At 24.0% G+C, this 22,455-nt stretch overlaps 1 protein-coding gene across 1 annotated transcript; it reads left to right on the forward strand.

Moving 5' to 3' along the window:
- The first annotated feature begins 1,560 nt into the window (after positions 1-1,560).
- LOC106368621 (transcription factor LRL1-like) lies at positions 1,561-5,334 on the forward strand. Its single transcript, XM_048741471.1, has 6 exons — positions 1,561-2,042; positions 2,120-2,302; positions 2,461-2,526; positions 3,220-3,285; positions 4,338-4,394; positions 4,742-5,334. The coding sequence occupies exons 1-6, from the start codon at positions 1,737-1,739 to the stop codon at positions 5,078-5,080; spliced, it is 1,017 nt and encodes a 338-aa protein (XP_048597428.1). The 5' UTR covers positions 1,561-1,736; the 3' UTR covers positions 5,081-5,334.
- Positions 5,335-22,455: the final 17,121 nt, after the last annotated feature.

A 22,455-nucleotide genomic window follows, 5' to 3' on the forward strand; every position in this document is an offset into this window, starting at 1 on the left:
ATTCAAAAGTTTAATATCCAGATAAACACACCCGAATCTTATCTAAACTAAAATATTTTGGATACCAAAAATATCTAATCACAATTATATAGTTAAATATGTTAAGTATGTTAACTATTTTAAATTTTATATCTATCATATATTCAAAAAAATATGAAAATATCTACAAATTATCAACATAGTCACAAGTAAATACCTAAAAATAACAGAAAATATTCAAAATACTGAAAAATATTTATATATTCTCCATCCAAATATTTAAATTGAATTCATTTCTATGCAGATTTAAATATTTAGTCTTACATCATTCAAATTTTTAAGTTTTATATTATTTTATTTTCAGATATTGAGCATTTAAGTATATATATGGATTTTTGTTAAAATACATAATTAAAATGGATACTCGAACTCGAATTCAAACAGAACCCGCAATGATTCGAACCAAATCCAAACCAAAATTGGTAAATATCCGAATACGATTTAAATTTATAACTCTAAAAATTCGAAATCCAAATAGATTAACTGAATCTGAACGTATATATGAATGCTCATCCCTAGAAAAAATTATACAACATACAATAAATAATCTAATAAATATTAAAAATATTTTAAAATAATGTTACGATTGTGGATTTTCCGCTTGTGAATTTTTACATCAAACATGTAATATACTTTTAACAATATGAGATGAGTTAAAATATATACTATCTGGATTCTAAAACTACTAAAAACCTTAATAGTTTTATTTAATTTTACCAAATAAGTACTAAAATAAGTTTTGAAAATAAAAACAATGAGTTCATTATTTTTAAAACTTAATAGTTTTAGTCCAAACCAACCTAAACATATTTATTTATAAAAATCAAAAATAAAATTAATTAACTCATAAATATATAAAAAATTTAGAATAAAATTTTATCTTTATCAAATTATAATGTTATTAAAATTTTAAATATTATTTAAAATAATTTTATTTTTAAAGCGCGGATTAGAATTTTGTTTATTTTACAAAATAATAGTCATGGTGATTGTGCTTCAATCTACCATGTCTATGTTATGCATGTAACTACTAGTGTTTTAGTAACTACTTTTGTTTCATGTTCTTAATAATATTCATATTTTTTTAGAAAACAAAATAATAGCAATAAATATATCAAAGAAGTGTGTGTTATTAAGCTGTAAAAATGAGCAATTAAGATATACTTCATCTGTTTCTAAATAAGTGTTATTTTAATATTTTTCACATATATTAAGAAAAGTGGCAGAAATATATGTAAATTGTTATTAATTATACTTTTCTGACTAATAGTATTTGAGATAAATAAAATTATTTATAAAATCAATGTAGTTTTCAATTAATTTTTAGCTGAAAATAAATATAATTTGTATTAAAATTGTAAAATAATATTTTTTGTAGCAAAAAAAATTAAAATGACACATATTATAAAACAGAGGGAACATGAAGTAAAGATAAACCAAAGTTTTAAACGGCAACCAAAGGCGAAGATAATCATCGACTCATCATCATACAATATGGATTGCTAACAAAAAGAAAGGTGTTTTAATTTTCCTTTTCAACCATCACCGAAAAAAATGATAATTATATTAATTTCCTTCTTATTTTTTCAAACCCTAAAAGAATTAGAAAAGATTATATCTACATCAATGTATCTTTATAATAATTAAGCCGAACATCAACATTTCCAACTCCATCCTCCCAAGAAAAAGTGTTGAAGATGATGAACTCTTCTCTTCTAACTCCTTCATCCTCATCCCATGTCCAAACTCCAGCGACGACCTTTGACCATGAAGATTTCCTCGACCAAATCTTTGCTTCCTCCCCTTGGCCCTCCGATGAAGCTCATCCTCCTCCTCCTCCTCCGCCTCGGTCCTCAGATGGTTTCGTCGACTCTAGGCATCAACAGATCATGATGATGCCTTTACCGTCTCATCACCGAAACGAGGTCGTTGATGGCTCCTCCGTCCACTCTCTTTACAATGGCTTCTCCGCCTGCGGATCTCTTCCTTTCCACATCCCTCAGGTATAAAACCTAATAATCTCTCCCTAAGTTTTTGATATTGATGGGTTTTTAAAATTTAGTTTTATGATCGACTTCAGGGATCGGCAGGTGGAATGATGAATCAACAAGGACAAGCCCTAACGCAAACGCAAGCGCAAAAGCAACCGCAAGTGAGTGCGTCTATAGCTACTGGTGGTACGGTGGCAGCTCCACCGCAGAGTAGGACTAAAGTCAGAGCTAGGAGAGGCCAAGCAACGGATCCTCACAGTATTGCCGAACGGGTCTGATTTTTTTTCTTTCTGAATTATTATTGGAAATATTTTTCGTTGCATTAACTCGTATCAGTTACCGAGAAAGGTGTGGAAATTATTTTATCTTTTGAGAACAAAAGTTTTAAATTTTTTGAACTATTTTCTGAAAAAGTATTTTTATGGGGCAGTTACGACGAGAGAGAATTGCGGAGAGAATGAAAGGTCTTCAAGAACTCGTTCCTAACGGCAATAAGGTATTTTATCAAATTCATTTTCAGTTTATTTTCCAAATATTTTTAAACGGATCATTAAACTTTATATAAATCAACACTCTGAATATACATGATCCAATATCATTTGGTGACCATAAGATAATATAAAACATATATCTATACAGTCCATATATTGTCTATTTAAATTCGACCGGAGTGAAAGTTAAATGTCAAATATAAAATAAACTATACGAGAGCGAGATTTCTCATTTTTCACCGTAATTTATATCTGATAGAAATATTTTGGGTTTAAATGTTTAAATATATCTGTAGAACTGTTCCATCTAGATAATTATTTTACAAACTAAATTTGATTTAATATATAAGTTAACTGAAAAAATAGTTTCTTGTGCGATCCACTTCAGTAGTCAATTGATCAGGAATAGTGGAGTTGTTCACGTCTTCAATAGATTGTTTAACATGTCACCTAGATTATTTTCATAGGTTAGGATTTATTGACCAAAACTCAAGAGTTGATAAGTAAAATTTCATACTTTTTGTTTTACTCACATAACGGTGGTTGATTAGTCTCTATATAAAAATATCAATCAAATCATTAAACACTGATTACCTAATTAATTAATAATAAATTTAACTAATGCAGTAATTAATGGGTTGGGATCTCAGTTCTGACAGATTATTTTTTGTATATTTATTTAAATAATAATTTAACAGACAGACAAGGCATCGATGCTCGATGAGATTATAGATTATGTCAAGTTCTTACAACTCCAAGTCAAGGTGAATCTCAGTCTCTCAAACTTATCTTGCAGTTATTAAAGCACGACGCATTTTTTTAGAAACTAAATTATGTTTCATTTTATTATATTGATTGAAGATTCTTCGTTTGCCTTATAATTGACATACTAGACAAAAAGAAAAGCTGATATATTAGTACAATATCGATATACCAATTAATCAAATACTAGAGCTTGACCCGCGCATTCGCGCGGGTATTCATTTTTGGTTTGCAAAAAAAAAATATTTATCTTATATAAATGGTAATATATGTTTTTAAAATTTATATATATATATATATACTAAATAATTATTTAATATATTTCTAAACACAATCATTTTAGAATTTATAATGAATAATTTTATTTTATTTTTTTGACCCGTCAACTGTTACAACCATATTTTTAAAATATAACTCGTGTGTTCGTGCAAATGTATTTTTTATGGATCAAAATTTTAATGTAAAATAAAATGGTTATCTGTTTTTATATTTGATTTATACGATTAAATAATTTAATATTTTATTTAAAATTTTGTGGTTTATATTATGTATTTTTATAACACTTTTATGTTTTTTAGACGTCGTTAATATACCAAAATAAAAATAATCACCCCCGTAATAATAAAATCTTGTTATATTTTTGACATTGATTAAAATCTTGTTATAATAAAATCTTGTTATAATTTATTGTTTACCTAGATTATAGGAAACATTTTTTAAATAAATAAACATAATTTGTTATACTTTATTTTAGGAAAATGCATTAATTAAACTATAAAAGACAAGAATACTAAAAGGTAGGTAAATTTATTATTTCAGTGGCATTCAAATGTAAATAACTTTGAAAACTAAGGGGTAATTTATATTGGTACTTCTCTTTTAATAATAGAGATGGCCCTCTGCAACTAAATTCCCTATGCTCCCTCTCTATTATTTTTTTTCTGGATTGTCATATTATAAATACTCGCATTTTATAATGCATATTTCTTTAATTTAAATAATAGTGGACCGGTGTACTTAATAATCCTTTTTTATTTTAATTATTGCGTTTTAGGTACTGAGCATGAGCAGATTGGGTGGTGGTGCTTCCATTCCTTCTCAAATCTCTGAGGTAATCAATTTTATTATTTCCTCTCCTTTGTTTTATAAACTCCAATAATTTATATCAAACTTAATGGATAAAATAATGAAACCACATACCTAAAATTGCATTTGTTAGATTAAGTTATATGCAACCTGCGCGTTACATATTTTTGTTTTTGTCAAATATAGATAATTTTTGCAAGAAGTTCAAGTGAAATAGACATATATAAAGATTCCAAGACAAGTTCTAAGATTTTAAAATTCTAAGATAGAGAAAAGAGAGAGCACGCGTGCCGACTATTATAACTAGGGTTTCGCTTTCTTGTCTTTATCTTTTATCTTTTCTTTTTTAGATTACTTTATTTTTATTTTCAGGAGAATGCATCCTCAGCCGTCGCCGGGGGTAATCAGGCGACCGGAAACTCCAACGACAGCTTGACGATGACGGAGCATCAAGTGGCGAAGCTGATGGAAGAAGACATGGGCTCGGCGATGCAATACCTTCAAGGGAAAGGTCTTTGTCTCATGCCTATCTCTTTAGCCACAGCAATCTCAACCGCCACGTGTCACTCGCGAGCTGCCGGTAGCGTCGGAGGTCATCCTTCTTCTCCCAATCTTTCCGGCATGACCGTACAGTCAACGAATAAGGTGAAGTTAAGTGGTAACGGCGTGACTGAGGGATCGTCGCCTCTCGCCGTTAAAGAGGCTGTTTAGGTTTCGAAGCCGTGATAATGTCTCTCTCTCTTTACTTTTGGGGTTAGGCAAAGAGATAAACAAAAAGAAACATAAAAAGTGGGAATGGAGTGGGAGACGAAAGTAAACCAACTTTTGGTCTAAGAAGAAATAAGGTTGAGTTGTTTGATGTGTTTTCTCTAAACGACGCAGTATTTCTGGTAGAGTTGTGGTACCAAACCACTCGGGCACATTTCATTTTATTTTCTTATAAGAATATTTGCACTCTCCACACATAAGTTATACCATAATTGGCGAAGTCAGTAATAACACGGTCAGCCATTGTTCTACAATATTTCTTTAAGAAAATGATAATTTAAAAAAAAAAACAGTTTATAAAAATTTATTTAAAAATACAAACATGTTAATCAAATTTTTTTAAAAAATAATCATTTATCAACAAATTTTTTTGTTATCCTAATTTTTAAATCACAATTTCAAATCTACAATATGTTTCTATAAAAATGATAACTTTCACAAAATACCAATTTTTAAAAATTTATTTAAAAATACATCATATGGAGCACAAATTCTAAAATAATACTCATCATTCAACAATTTTTTTTGTTATCATAGATTCTAAATCACAATTTAGAATCTACGGTAGTTCTCTACAAAAATGATATTTTTTTTTAAAAATATCAGTTTTCAAAAAGTTTATATAAAACCTACAACATATTGATCAAAAATTCTAAAAGATCACTCATCATACAACAAAAATTATAATTATCATAATTTCTAAATCACAATCCTAAATCGATAATATTTATCTATAAAAAGAAAAACTTTCCTAAAATAACAGTTTTATAAAAAAATATTTATTGGTCAAAAAATTATAAAAGAATAATCATCTATCAACAAAAATTCTTATTACCATAATTTCAAAATCACAATCTCAATTTTATAATATTTCTCTATAAAAAGGAAATATTTCCAAAAATAGCAGTTTTATAAAAGTTTATTTAAAAATACAACATATTGATACAAATTTCTAAAAGAATAATCATCTATGAACAATTTTTTTGATGATTTGTGATAAATCAATATGATGTAAATTTTAATTTTTTAATTCCATCATATTTTAATTTTTTTTAAATTTAAATTTTTTTAATTACATCAAAATTACATCATTTTTTTTAATTTGATCACAAAGTTTATTTTAAAAATTAATTTTTTAAAATTACATCATAAAATCTTTAATTTTTATAACAATCCAAACCTATAGATTTTTTTTAACAATCCAAAAATTATTTTAACAATCCAAATTTTTTAATTTTTTAATTAGTTTTTAAGAAAATTATTTAAAAATACAACCTATATATGAAAAACTCTGAAAGAATACTCATCTATTTACAAATATTCTTGTTCACCTAATATATAAATCACAAACTCAAATCTACAATATATCTCTACAAAATGAAAACTTTCCAAAAATAGCAGTTTTTAAGAAAACTATTTAAAAATACAACTCATTGATGAAAAACTCAGAAAAAATACTCATCTATCCACAAATATTCTTGTTATCCTAATGTATAAATCACAAACCCTAATCTATAGTATTTCCCTAAAAAATGAAAACTTTCCAAAAATAGCAGTTTTTAAGAAAATTAATAAAAAATACAACCTATTGATGAAAAATTCGTAAAACATACTCATCTATCCAAAAATATTTTTGTTATCCTAATTTCTAAATCACAAACCCTAATCTACAATATTTCCAGAGAAAATGAAAACTTTCCAAAAATAGCAGTTTTTAAGAAAATTATATTTTAATACAAACAATTGATGAAAAACTCAGAAAGAATACTCATCTATCCAAAAAAATTATTGTTATCCTAATTTCTAAATCACAAACCCTAATCTATAGTATTTCTCAAAAAATGAAAAGTTTCCATAAATAGCAGTTTTTAAGAAAATTATATAAAAATACAAATTATTGATGAAAAACTCAGAAATAATACTCATCTATCCAGAAATATTCTTGTTATTCTAATTTCTAAATCAAAAACCCTAATCTACAGTTTTTCCCTAAAAAATGATTTTTTTTTCCAAAAATAGTAGTTTTTAAGAAATATATTCAAAAATACAACCTATTGATGAAAAATTCTTAAAGAATACTCATCTATCCAAAAATATTCTTTTTATCCTAATTTATAAATCACAAACCTTAATCTACAATATTTCCCAAAAAAATGAAAATTTTCCAAAAATAGCAGTTTTGAAGATAATTCTTTAAAAATAGAAGCTATAGATGAAAAACTCAAAAAGAATACTCAACTATCCACAATTATTCTTGTTATCATAATTTCTATATTACAAACCCAAATCTACACTATTTCTCTAAAAAATGACAACTTTCCAAAAATAACAGTTTTTAAGAAAATTATTTAAAAGTACAACCTATAAATGAAAAACTCATAAAGAATACCCATCTATCCACAAATATTCTGGTTATCCTAATTTATAAATCACAAACCTTAATCTACAGTATTTCCCTAAAAAATAAAAATTTTCAAAAATAGTAGTTTTTAAGAAAAATATTAAAAAATACAACCTATTAATGAGAAATTCTTAAAGAATACTCATCTATCCAAAAATAATCTTGTTATCCTAATTTATAAATCACAAACCCTAATCTACAATATTTCCCAAAAAATTGAAAACTTTCCAAAAATAGCAGTTTTTAAGAAAAATATTTTTAAATACAGGCTATTGATGAAAAACTCAGAAAGAATACTCGTCTATCCAAAAATATTTTTGTTATCCTAATTTCTAAATCACAAACGCTAGTCTTCAATATTTCTCAAAAAATGAAAACTTTCCAAAAATAGCAGTTTTTAAGAAAATTATTTAAAAACACAAGCTATAGATGAAAAATTCAGAAAGAATACTCATCTATCCACAAATATTCTTGTTATCCTAATTTTTAAATCACAAACCCTAATCTACAGTATTTCTCTAAAAAATGAAAACATTCCAAAAATAACAGTTTTAGAGAAAATTATTTAAAAATACAATCTATTGATGAAAAACTCAGAAAGTATACTCATCTATCCACAAATATTCTTGTTATCCTAATTTCTAAATCACAAACCCTAATCTACAGTATTTTTCTAAAAAATGAAAGCTTTCCAAAAATAACAGTTTTTAAGAAAATTATTTAAAAATACAACCTATAGATGAAAAATTCAGAAAAATACTCATCTATCCACAAATATTCTTGTTATCCTAATTTATATATCACAAACCCATATCTATAGTATTTCTCAAAAAAATGAAAACTTTCCAAAAATAGCAGTTTTAAAGAAAATTATTTAAAAATGCAAACAATTGATGAAAAATTCAGAAACTATACTCATCTATCCACAAATATTCTTTTTATCCTAATTTATAAATCACAAACCCTAATCTACAATATTTTCCCAAAAAATGAAAAATTTGCAAAAATAGCAATTTTTAAGACAATCATTTAAAAATACAAGCTATAGATGAAAAACTCAGAAAGAATACTCATCTATCCAAAAAAATTCTTGTTATCCTAATTTATAAATCACAAACCCTAATCTTTAATATTTCTTGAAAAAATGAAAACTTTCCAAAAATAGCAGTTTTTTTTTAAAAATATTTTTAAATACAACCTATTGATGAAAAACTCAGAGAATACTCATCTATCCAAAAATATTCTTGTTATCCTAATTTCTAAATCACAAACGCTAATCCTCAATATTTCTCAAAAAAATGAAAACTTTCCAAAAATAGCAGTTTTTAAGAAAATTATTTAAAAATAGAACCTATAGATGAAAAATTCAGAAAGAATACTCATCTATCCACAAATATTCTTGTTATCCTAATTTCTAAATCACAACCCCTAATCTACAGTATTTCTCTAAAAAATGAAAACTTTCCAAAAATAGCAGTTTTTAAGAAAATTATTTAAAAATACAATCTATTGATGAAAAACTCAGAATGTATACTCATCTATCCACAAATATTCTTGTTATCCTAATTTCTAAATCACAAATCCTAATCTACAGTATTTCTCTACAAAAATGAAAACTTTCCAAAAATAACAGTTTTTGAGAAAAATTATTTGAAAATACAACCTACTGATGAAAAACTCAGAAAGTATACTCATCTATCCAAAAACATTCTTGTTATCCTAATTTCTAAATCACAAACCCAAATCTACAATATTTCTCAAAAAATGAAAACTTTCCAAAAATAGCAGTTTTTTGAAAAAATATTAAAAATACAAACTACTGATGAAAAACTCAGAAGGAATACTCATCTATCCACAATATTCTTGTTATCCTAATTTATAAATCACAAATGCTAATCTTCAATATTTCTCAAAAAAATGAAAACTTTCCAAAAATAGCAGTTTTTAAGAAAATTATTTAAAAATACAAGCTATATATGAAAAATTCTGAAAAAATACTCATCTATCCACAAATTTTCTTGTTATCCTAATTTATAAATCAAAAATCCTAATCTACAGTATTTCTCTAAAAAATGAAAACATTACAAAAATTGCAGTTTTTAAGAAAATTATTTAAAAACACAATCTATTGATGAAAAACTCAGAAAATATACTCATCTATCCACAAATATTCTTGTTATCCTAATTTCTAAATCACAAACCCTAATCTACAGTATTTCTCTAAAAAATGAAAACTTTCCAAAAATTGCAGTTTTTGAGAAAATTATTTGAAAATACACCCTATTGATGAAAAACTCAGAAAGAATACTCATCTATCCAAAAATATTCTTGTTATCCTAATTTATAAATCACAAACCCTAATCTTTAATATTTCTTGAAAAAATGAAAACTTTCTAAAAATAGCAGTTTTTAAGAAAAATATTTTTAAATACAACCTATTGATGAAAAACTCAGAAAAAATACTCATCTATCCAAAAATATTCTTGTTATCCTAATTTCTAAATCACAAACGCTAATCCTCAATATTTCTCAAAAAAATGAAAACTTTCCAAAAATAATAGTTTTTAAGAAAATTATTTAAAAATAGAACCTATAGATGAAAAATTCAGAAAGAATACTCATCTATCCACAAATATTCTTGTTATCCTAATTTCTAAATCACAAACCCTAATCTACAGTATTTCTCTAAAAAATGAAAACTTTCCAAAAATAGCAGTTTTTGAGAAAAATTATTTGAAAATACAACCTATTAATGAAAAACTCAGAAAGTATACTCATCTATCCAAAAACATTCTTGTTATCCTAATTTCTAAATCACAAACCCTAATCTGCAGTATTTCTCTAAAAAATAAAAACTTTCAAAAAACAGCAACTTTTAAGAATATTATTTAAAAATACAAACTACTGATGAAAAATTCAGAAAGTATACTCACATATCCACAAATATTCTTGTTATCCTCATTTCTAAATCACAAACCCAAATCTACAATATTTCTCAAAAAAATGAAAACTTTCCAAAAATAGAAGTTTTTTGAAAAAATATTAAAAATACAATCCATTGATAAAAATTCAGAAAGAATACTCATTTATCCACAAATATTTTTGTTATCCTAATTTATAAATCACAAACCCTAATCTAAAGTATTTATCTAAAAAATGAAAACTTTCCAAAAATAGCAGTTTTTAAGAAAATTATTTAAAAATACAACCTATAGATGAAAAATTCAGAAAGATTACTCATCTATCCACATATATTTTTGTTATCCTAATTTCTAAATCACAAACCCATATCTACAGTATTTCTCAAAAAAAAATGAAAACTTTCCAAAAATAGCAGTTTTAAAGAAAATTATTTAAAAATGCAAACAATTGATGAAAAATTCAGAAACTATACTCATCTATCCACAATATTCTTTTTATCCTAATTTATAAATCACAAACCCTAATCTACAATATTTCCCCAAAAAATGAAAAATTTGCAAATCATTTTAAAATACAAGCTATAGATGAAAAACTCAGAAAGAATACTCATCTATCCAAAAATATTCTTGTTATCCTAATTTATAAATCATAAACCCTAATCTTTAATATTTCTTGAAAAAATGAAAACTTTCCAAAAATAACAGTTTTTAAGAAAAATATTTTTAAATACAACCTATTGATGAAAAACTCAGAAAGAATACTCATCTATACAAAAATATTCTTGTTATCCTAATTTCTAAATCACAAACGCTAATCCTCAATATTTTTCAAAAAATGAAAACTTTCCAAAAATAATAGTTTTTAAGAAAATTATTTAAAAATAGAACCTATAGATGAAAAATTCAGAAAGAATACTCATCTATCCACAAATATTCTTGTTATCCTAATTTCTAAATCAGAAACCCTAATCTACAGTATTTTCTCAAAAAAATGAAAACTTTCCAAAAATAGCAGTTTTTAAGAAAATTATTTAAAAATACAATCTATTGATGAAAAATTCAGTAAGAATAATTATTTATCCAAAAATATTCTTGTTATGCTAATTTCTAAATCACAAACTCATATCTACAGTATTTCTCAAAAAAATGAAAACTTTCCAAAAATAGCAGTTCTAAAAACAATTATTTAAAAATACAAACAATTGATGAAAAATTCAGAAAGTATACTCATCTATCCAAAAATATTCTTGTTATCCTAATTTATAAACCACAAACCATAATCTACAGTATTTCCCTAAAAAATGAAAATTTTCCAAAAATAGTAGTTTTTAAGAAAATTATTAAAAACTACAACCTATTGATGAGAAATTCTTAAAAAATACTCATCTATCCACAAATATTCTTGTTATCCTAATGTCTAAATCACAAAAGCTAATCTTTAATATTTCTCAAAAAAATGAATACTTTCCAAAAATAGCAGTTTTTAGGAAAATTATTTAAAAATAAAACCTATAGATGAAAAATTCAGAAATAATACTCATCTATCCACAAATATTCTTGTTATCATAATTTCTAAATCACAAACCCATATCTACAGTATTTCTCAAAAAAATGAAAACTTTCCAAAAATAGCAGTTCTAATGAAAATTATTTAAAAATACAAAAAATTGATGAAAAATTCAGAAAGTATACTCATCTATCCACAAATATTCTTGTTATCCTAATTTCTAAATCACAAACCCATATCTACAATATTTCTCAAAAAAATGAAAACTTTCCAAAAATAGCAGTTCTAATGGAAACTATTTAAAAATACAAACAATTGATGAAAATTTCAGAAAGTATACTCATCTATCCACAAATATTCTTGTTATCCTAATATCTAAATCACAAACGCTAATCTAGAGTGTTTCCCTAAAAAATGAAAACTTTTCAAAAATAGCAGTTTTTAAGAAAATTATTTAAAAACACAAGCTATAGATGAAAATTTCAGAAAGAATAATCATCTATCCACAAATATTCTTGTTATCCTAATTTCTAAATCACAAACCCTAATCTACAGTATTTTTCAAAAAAATGAAAACTTTACAAAAATAGTAGTTTTTATGAAAATTATTTAAAAATACAATCTATAGATGAAAAATTCAGAAAGAATACTCATCTATCCACAAATATTCTTGTTATCCTAATTTCTAAATCACAAACCCATATCTACAGTATTTCTCAATAAAATGAAAAATTTCCAAAAATAGCGGTTTTTAAGAAAATTGTTTAAAAATACAAACTACTGATGAAAAACTCAGAAAGAATACTCCTCTATCCACAAATATTCTTGTTATCCTAATTTATAAATCACAAATGCTAATCTTCAATATTTCTCAAAAAAATGAAAACTTTCCAAAAATAGCAGTTTTTAAGAAAATTATTTAAAAATACAAGCGATATATGAAAAATTCAGAAAAAATACTCATCTATCCACAAATTTTCTTGTTATCCTAATTTCTAAATCACAAATCCTAATCTACAGTATTTCTCTAAAAAATGAAAACATTCCAAAAATATCAGTTTTTAAGAAAATTATTTAAAAACACAATCTATTGATGAAAAACTCAGAAAGTATTTTCATCTATCCACAAATATTCTTGTTATCCTAGTTTCTAAATCACAAACCCTAATCTACAGTATTTCTCTAAAAAAATGAAAACTTTCCAAAAATAGCAGTTTTTGAGAAAATTATTTGAAAATACACCTTATTGATGAAAAACTCAGAAAGAATACTCATATATTCAAAAATATTCTTGTTATCCTAATTTCTAAATCACAAACCCTAATCTAAAATATTTTTCGAAAAATAAAAACTTTCCAAAAATAGCAGTTTTTAAGAAAATTATTTAAAAATACAAGCTATAGATGAAAAATTCAGAAAGAATACTCATCTATCCACAATCATTCTTGTTATCCTAATTTCTAAATCACAAACCCATATCTACAGTATTTCTAAAAAAAATAAAAACTTTCCAAAAATAGCAGTTCTAATGAAAATTATTTAAAAATACAACCTATTGATGAAAAACTCAGAAAGTATACTTATCTATCCAAAAATATTCTTGTTATCCTAATTTCTAAATCACAAACGCTAATCTACAGTATTTCCCTAAAAAATGAAAACTTTCCAAAAATAGCAGTTTTTAAGAAAATTATTTAAAAATAGAACCTATAGATGAAAAATTCAGAAAGAATACTCATCTATCCACAAATATTCTTGTTATCCTAATTTCTAAATCACAAACCCTAATCTACAGTATTTTCTCAAAAAAATGAAAACTTTCCAAAAATAGCAGTTTTTAAGAAAATTATTTAAAAATACAATCTATTGATGAAAAATTCAGTAAGAATAATCATTTATCCACAAATATTCTTGTTATGCTAATTTCTAAATCACAAACTCATATCTACAGTATTTCTCAAAAAAATGAAAACTTTCCAAAACTAGCAATTCTAATGAAAATTATTTAAAAATACAAACAATTGATGAAAAATTCAGAAAGTATACTCATCTATCCAAAAATATTCTTGTTATCCTAATTTCTAAATCACAAACCATAATCTACAGTATTTCCCTAAAAAATGAAAAATTTTCAAAAATAGTAGTTTTTAAGAAAATTATTAAAAACTACAACCTATTGATGAGAAATTCTTAAAGAATACTCATCTATCCACAAATATTCTTGTTATCCTAATTTCTAAATCACAAACGCTAATCTTTAATATTTCTCAAAAAAATGAAAACTTTCAAAAAATAGCAGTTTTTAAGAAAATTATTTAAAAATACAACCTATAGATGAAAAATTCAGAAATAATACTCATCTATCCACAAATATTCTTGTTATCCTAATTTCTAAATCACAAACCCATATCTACAGTATTTCTCAAAAAAATGAAAACTTTCCAAAAATAGCAGTTTTTAAGAAAATTATTTAAAAATACAAGCTATAGATGAAAAATTCAGAAAGAATACTCATCTATCCACAATCATTCTTGTTATCCTAATTTCTAAATCACAAACCCATATCTACAGTATTTCTAAAAAAAATAAAAACTTTCCAAAAATAGCAGTTCTAATGAAAATTATTTAAAAATACAACCTATTGATGAAAAACTCAGAAAGTATACTTATCTATCCCAAAATATTCTTGTTATCCTAATTTCTAAATCACAAACGCTAATCTACAGTATTTCCCTAAAAAATGAAAACTTTCCAAAAATAGTAGTTTTTAAGAAAATTATTTAAAAATATAACCTATAGATGAAAAATTCAGAAGGAATACTCATCTATCCACAAATATTCGTGTTATCCTAATTTCTAAATCACAAACCCATATCTACAGTATTTCTCAAAAAAATGAAAAATTTCCAAAAATAGCAGTTTTTAAGAAAATTATTTAAAAATACAAACTACTGATGAAAAACTCAGAAAGAATACTCATCTATCCACAAATATTCTTGTTATTCTAATTTCTAAATCACAAACCCAAATCTACAATATTTCTGAAAAAATGAAAACTTTCCAAAAATAGCAGTTTTTTAAGAAAATATTAAAAAATACAACCTATTGATGAGAAATTCTTAAAAAATACTCATCTATCCAAAAATATTCTTGTTATCCTAATTTATAAATCACAAACCCTAATCTACAATATTTCCCCAAAAATGAAAAATTTGCAAAAATAGCAGTTTTTAAGAAAATTATTTAAAAATACAAGCTTTAGATGAAAAACTCAGAAAGAATACTTATCTATCCAAAAATATTCTTGTTATCCTAATTTCTAAATCACAGACGCTAATCTTTACTATTTCTCAAAAAAATAAAAACTTTCCAAAAATAGCAGTTTTTAAGAAAATTATTTTAAAATACAAGCTATAGATGAAAAAGTCAGAAAGAATACTCATCTATCCACAAATATTCTTGTTATCCTAATTTCTAAATCATAAACCCATATCTACAGTATTTCTAAAAAAAATAAAAACTTTCCAAAAATAGCAATTCTAATGAAAATTATTTAAAAATACAAACAATTGATGAAAAATTCAGAAAGTACACTCATCTATCCACAAATATTCTTGTTATCCTAATTTCTAAATCACAAACGCTAATCTACAGTATTTCCCTAAAAAATGAAAACTTTTCAAAAATAGCAGTTTTTAAGAAAATTATTTAAAAATACAAGCTATAGATGAAAAATTCAGAAAGAATACTCATATATCCACAAATATTTTTGTTATCCTAATTTCTAAATCACAAACCCTAATCTACAGTATTTTCTCAAAAAAATGAAAACTTTCCAAAAATAACAGTTTTTAAGAAAATTATTTAAAAATACAACCTATAGATGAAAAATTCAGAAAGAATAATCATCTATCCTCAAATATTCTTGTTATGCTAATTTCTAAATCACAAACTCATATCTACAATATTTCTCAAAAAAATGAAAACTTTCCAAAAATAGCAGTTCTAAAGAAAATTATTTAAACATACAAACAATTAATGAAAAATTCAGAAAGTATACTCATCTATCCAAAAATATTCTTGTTATCCTAATTTATAAATCACAAACCATAATCTACAGTATTTCCCTAAAAAATGAAAAAAATCCAAAAATAGTAGTTTTTAAGAAAATTATTAAAAACTACAACCTATTGATGAAAATTCTTAAAGAATACTCATCTATCCACAAATATTTTTGTTATCCTAATTTCTAAATCACAAACGCTAATCTTTAATATTTCTCAAAAAAATGAAAACTTTCCAAAAATAGCAGTTTTTAAGAAAATTATTTAAAAATACAACCTATCGATGAAAAATTCAGAAATAATACTCATCTATCCACAAATATTCTTGGTTATCCTAATTTCTAAATCACAAACCCAAATCTACAATATTTCTCAAAAAAATGAAAACTTTCCAAAAATAGCAGTTCTAATGAAAATTATTTAAAAATACAAACAATTGATGAAAATTTCAGAAAGTATACTCATCTATCCACAAATATTCTTGTTATCCTAATTTCTAAATCACAAACCCTAATCTACAGTATTTCTCTAAAAACTGAAAACTTTCAAAAATAACAGTTTTTAAGAAAATTATTTAAAAATACAACTATAGATGAAAAATTCAGAAAGAATACTCATCTATCCACAAATATTCTTGTTATCCTAATTTCTAAATCACAAACGCTAATCTACAGTATTTCCCTAAAAAATGAAAACTTTCCAAAAATAGCAGTTTTTAAGAAAATTATTTTAAAATACAAGCTATAGATGAAAAATTCAGAAAGAATACTCATATATCCACAAATATTCTTGTTATCCTAATTTCTAAATCACAAACCCTAATCTACAGTATTTCTCAAAAAATGAAAACTTTCCAAAAATAGCAGTTTTTAAAAAATTATTTAAAAATACAACCTATAGATGAAAAATTCAGAAAGAATAATCATCTATCCACAAATATTCTTGTTATGCTAATTTCTAAATCACAAACCCATATCTACAATATTTCTCAAAAAAATGAAAACTTTTCAAAAATAGCAGTTTTAAGAAAATTATTTAAAATACAAACAATTGATGAAAAATTCAGAAAGTATACTCATCTATCCAAAAATATTCTTGTTATCCTAATTTATAAATCACAAACCCAAATCTACAGTATTTCTAAAAAATGAAAACTTTCCAAAAATAGTAGTTTTTAAGAAAATTATTAAAACTACAACCTATGATGAAAAATTCTTAAAGAATACTCATCTATCCACAAATATTTTTGTTATCCTAATTTCTAAATCACAAACCTAATCTTAATATTTCTCAAAAAAATGAAAACTTTCCAAAAATAGCAGTTTTTAAGAAAATTATTTAAAAATACAACCTATAGATGAAAAATCAGAAAATAATACTCATCTATCCACAAATATTCTTGTTATCATAATTTCTAAATCACAAACCCATATCTACAGTATTTCTCAAAAAAATGAAAACTTTCCAAAAATAGCAGTTTTAAGAAAATTATTTAAAAATACAAACAATTGATGAAAAATTCAGAAAGAATACTCATCTATCCAAAAATATTCTTGTTATCCTAATTTATAAATCACAAACCATAATCTACAGTATTTCTAAAAAATGAAAACTTTCCAAAAATAGTAGTTTTTAAGAAAATTATTAAAAATACAACCTATTGATGAAAAATTCTTAAAGAATACTCATCTATCCAAAATATTTTGTTATCCTAATTTCTAAATCACAAACCCTAATCTTAATATTTCTCAAAAAAATGAAAACTTTCCAAAAATAGCAGTTTTTAAGAAAATTATTTAAAAATACAACTATTGATGAAAAATTCAGAAATAATACTCATCTATCCACAAATATTCTTGGTTATCCTAATTTCTAAATCACAAACCCAAATCTACAATATTTCTCAAAAAAATGAAAACTTTCCAAAAATAGCAGTTCTAATGAAAATTATTTAAAAATACAAACAATTGATGAAAATTTGAGAAAGTATACTCATCTATCCACAAATATTCTTGTTATCCTAATTTCTAAATCACAAACGCTAATCTAGAGTATTTCCCTAAAAACTGAAAACTTTTCAAAAATAGCAGTTTTTAAGAAAATTATTTAAAAATACAAGCTATAGATGAAAAATTCAGAAAGAATACTCATATATCCACAATTATTCTTGTTATCCTAATTTCTAAATCACAAACGCTAATCTACAGTATTTCCCTAAAAAATGAAAACTTTCCAAAAATAGCAGTTTTTAAGAAAATTATTTTAAAATACAAGCTATAGATGAAAAATTCAGAAAGAATACTCATCTATCCACAAATATTCTTGTTATCCTAATTTCTAAATCACAAACCCAAATCTACAGTATTTCTCAAAAAAATGAAAACTTTCCAAAAATAGCAGTTTTTAAAAAAATTATTTAAAAATACAACCTATAGATGAAAAATTCAGAAAGAATAATCATCTATCCACAAATATTCTTGTTATGCTAATTTCTAAATCACAAACCCATATCTACAATATTTCAAAAAAATGAAAACTTTTCAAAAATAGCAGTTCTAAAGAAAATTATTTAAAAATACAAACAATTGATGAAAAATTCAGAAAGTATACTCATCTATCCAAAAATATTCTTGTTATCCTAATTTATAAATCACAAACCGTAATCTACAGTATTCCCTCAAAAAATGAAAAATTTCCAAAAATAGTAGTTTTAAGAAAATTATTAAAAACTACAACCTATTGATGAGAAATTCTTAAAGAATACTCATCTATCCACAAATATTTTTGTTATCCTAATTTCTAAATCACAAACCCTAATCTACAATATTTCTCAAAAAAATGAAAACTTTCCAAAAATAGCAGTTTTTAAGAAAATTATTTAAAAATACAACCTATCGATGAAAAATTCAGAAATAATACTCATCTATCCACAAATATTCTTGTTATCCTAATTTCTAAATCACAAACCCAAATCTACAATATTTCTCAAAAAAATGAAAACTTTCCAAAAATAGCAGTTTTTAAGAAAATTATTTAAAAATACAAACAATTGATGAAAATTTCAGAAAGTATACTCATCTATCCACAAATATTCTTGTTATCCTAATTTCTAAATCACAAACCCTAATCTACAGTATTTCCTAAAAATGAAAACTTTCAAAAATAGCAGTTTTTAAGAAAATTATTTAAAAATACAACTATAGATGAAAAATTCAGAAAGAATACTCATCTATCCACAATATTCTTGTTATCCTAATTTCTAAATCACAAACCTAATCTACAGTATTTCCAAAAAAATGAAAACTTTCCAAAAATAGCAGTTTTAAGAAAATTATTTTAAAATACAACTATTGATGAAAAATTCAGAAAGAATACTCATCTATCCACAAATATTCTTGTTATCCTAATTTCTAAATCACAAACCCAATCTACAGTATTCTCAAAAAAATGAAAACTTTCCAAAAATAGCAATTTTAAGAAAATTATTTAAAAATACAAACATTGATGAAAAATTCAGAAAGAATACTCATCTATCCAAAAATATTCTTGTTATCCTAATTTCTAAATCACAAACCAAATCTACAGTATTTCTCTAAAAATGAAAAATTTCCAAAAATAGTAGTTTTTAAGAAAATTATTAAAAACTACAACCTATTGATGAGAAATTCTTAAAGAATACTCATCTATCCACAAATATTTTTGTTATCCTAATTTCTAAATCACAAACGCTAATCTTTAATATTTCTCAAAAAAATGAAAACTTTCCAAAAATAGCAGTTTTTAAGAAAAATATTTAAAAATACAACCTATCGATGAAAAATTCAGAAATAATACTCATCTATCCACAAATATTCTTGGTTATCCTAATTTCTAAATCACAAACCCAAATCTACAATATTTCTCAAAAAAATGAAAACTTTCCAAAAATAGCAGTTCTAATGAAAATTATTTAAAAATACAAACAATTGATGAAAATTTCAGAAAGTATACTCATCTATCCACAAATATTCTTGTTATCCTAATTTATAAATCACAAACCCTAATCTACAATATTTCTAAAAAAATGAAAACTTTCCAAAAATAGCAGTTTTTAAGAAAATTATTTAAAAATATAACCTATAGATGAAAAATTCAGAAAAAATACGCATCTATCCACAAATATTCTTGTTATCCTAATTTCTAAATCACAAACCCATATCTACAGTATTTCTCAAAAAAATGAAAAATTTCCAAAATAGCAGTTTTTAAGAAAATTATTTAAAAATACAAACTATGATGAAAAACTCAGAAAGAATACTCATCTATCCACAAATATTCTTGTTATTCTAATTTCTAAATCACAAACCCAAATCTACAATATTTCTAAAAAAAATGAAAACTTTCCAAAAATAGCAGTTTTTTAAGAAAATAATAAAAAATACAACCTATTGATGAGAAATTCTTAAAAAATACTCATCTATCCAAAAATAATCTTGTTATCCTAATTTATAAATCACAAACCCTAATCTACAATATTTCCCCAAAAATGAAAACTTTCCAAAAATAGCAGTTTTTAAGAAAATTATTTAAAAATACAACTTTGATGAAAAACTCAGAAAGAATACTCATCTATCCAAAATATTCTTGTTATCCTAAATTCTAAATCACAACCCAAATCTACAATATTTCTCAAAAAAATGAAAACTTTCCAAAAATAGCATTTTTTAAGAAAATTATTTTAAAATACAAGCTATAGATGAAAAATTCAGAAAGAATACTCATCTATCCACAAATATTCTTGTTATCCTAATTTCTAAATCACAAACCCATATCTACAGTATTTCTAAAAAAAATGAAAACTTTCCAAAAATAGCAATTCTAATGAAAATTATTTAAAAATACAAACAATTGATGAAAAATTCAGAAAGTATACTCATCTATCCACAAATATTCTTGTTATCCTAATTTCTAAATCACAAACCCTAATCTACAGTATTTCTCTAAAAAATGAAAACTTTCCAAAAATAGCAGTTTTTAAGAAAATTATTTTAAAATACAACTATTGATGAAAAATTCAGAAAGAATACTCATCTATCCAAAATATTTTGTTATCCTAATTTCTAAATCACAAACCCTAATCTACAGTATTTCTCAAAAAAATGAAAACTTTCCAAAAATAACAGTTTTTAAGAAAATTATTAAAAATACTACACTATAGATGAAAAATTCAGAAAGAATACTCATCTATCCACAAATATTCTTGTTATCCTAATTTCTAAATCACAAACCCAATCTACAATATTTCTCAAAAAAATGAAAACTTTCCAAAAATAGCAGTTTTAAGAAAATTATTTAAAATACAAACAATTGATGAAAAATTCAGAAAGTATACTCATCTATCCAAAAATATTCTTGTTATCCTAATTTATAAATCACAAACCATAATCTACAGTATTTCCCTAAAAAATGAAAAATTTCCAAAAATAGTAGTTTTTAAGAAAATTATTAAAAACTACAACCTATTGATGAGAAATTCTTAAAGAATACTCATCTATCCACAAATATTTTTGTTATCCTAATTTCTAAATCACAAACGCTAATCTTTAATATTTCTCAAAAAAATGAAAACTTTCCAAAAATAGCAGTTTTTAAGAAAATTATTTAAAAATACAACCTATCGATGAAAAATTCAGAAATAATACTCATCTATCCACAAATATTCTTGGTTATCCTAATTTCTAAATCACAAACCCAAATCTACAGTATTTCCCTAAAAAATAAAAAATTTCCAAAAATAGCAGTTTTTAAGAAAATTATTTTCAAATACAAGCTATAGATGAAAAATTCAGAAAGAATACTCATATATCCACAAATATTCTTGTTATCCTAATTTCTAAATCACAAACCCTAATCTACAGTATTTTCTCAAAAAATGAAAACTTTCCAAAAATAACAGTTTTTAAGAAAATTATTTAAAAATACAACCTATTGATGAAAATTTCAGAAAGAATAATCATCTATCCACAAATGTTCTTGTTATGCTAATTTCTAAATCACAAACCCATATCTACAATATTTCTCAAAAAAATGAAAACTTTCCAAAAATAGCAGTTCTAAAGAAAATTATTTAAAAATACAAACAATTGATGAAAAATTCCGAAAGTATACTCATCTATCCAAAAATATTCTTGTTATCCTAATTTATAAATCACACACCATAATCACATACATGTTTCCTAAAAAAATGAAAAATTTCCAAAAATAGTAGTTTTTAAGAAATTATTAAAAAAACAACCTATTGATGAGAAAATTCTTAAAGAATACTCATCTATCCACAAATATTTGTTATCCTAATTTCTAAATCACAAACGCTAATCTACATATTTCTCAAAAAAATGAAAACTTTCCAAAAATAGCAGTTTTTAAGAAAATTATTTAAAAATACA

The sequence above is a fragment of the Brassica napus genome, chromosome A9 (assembly GCF_020379485.1).
Source record: "Brassica napus cultivar Da-Ae chromosome A9, Da-Ae, whole genome shotgun sequence".
Lineage (NCBI taxonomy): Eukaryota > Viridiplantae > Streptophyta > Magnoliopsida > Brassicales > Brassicaceae > Brassica > Brassica napus.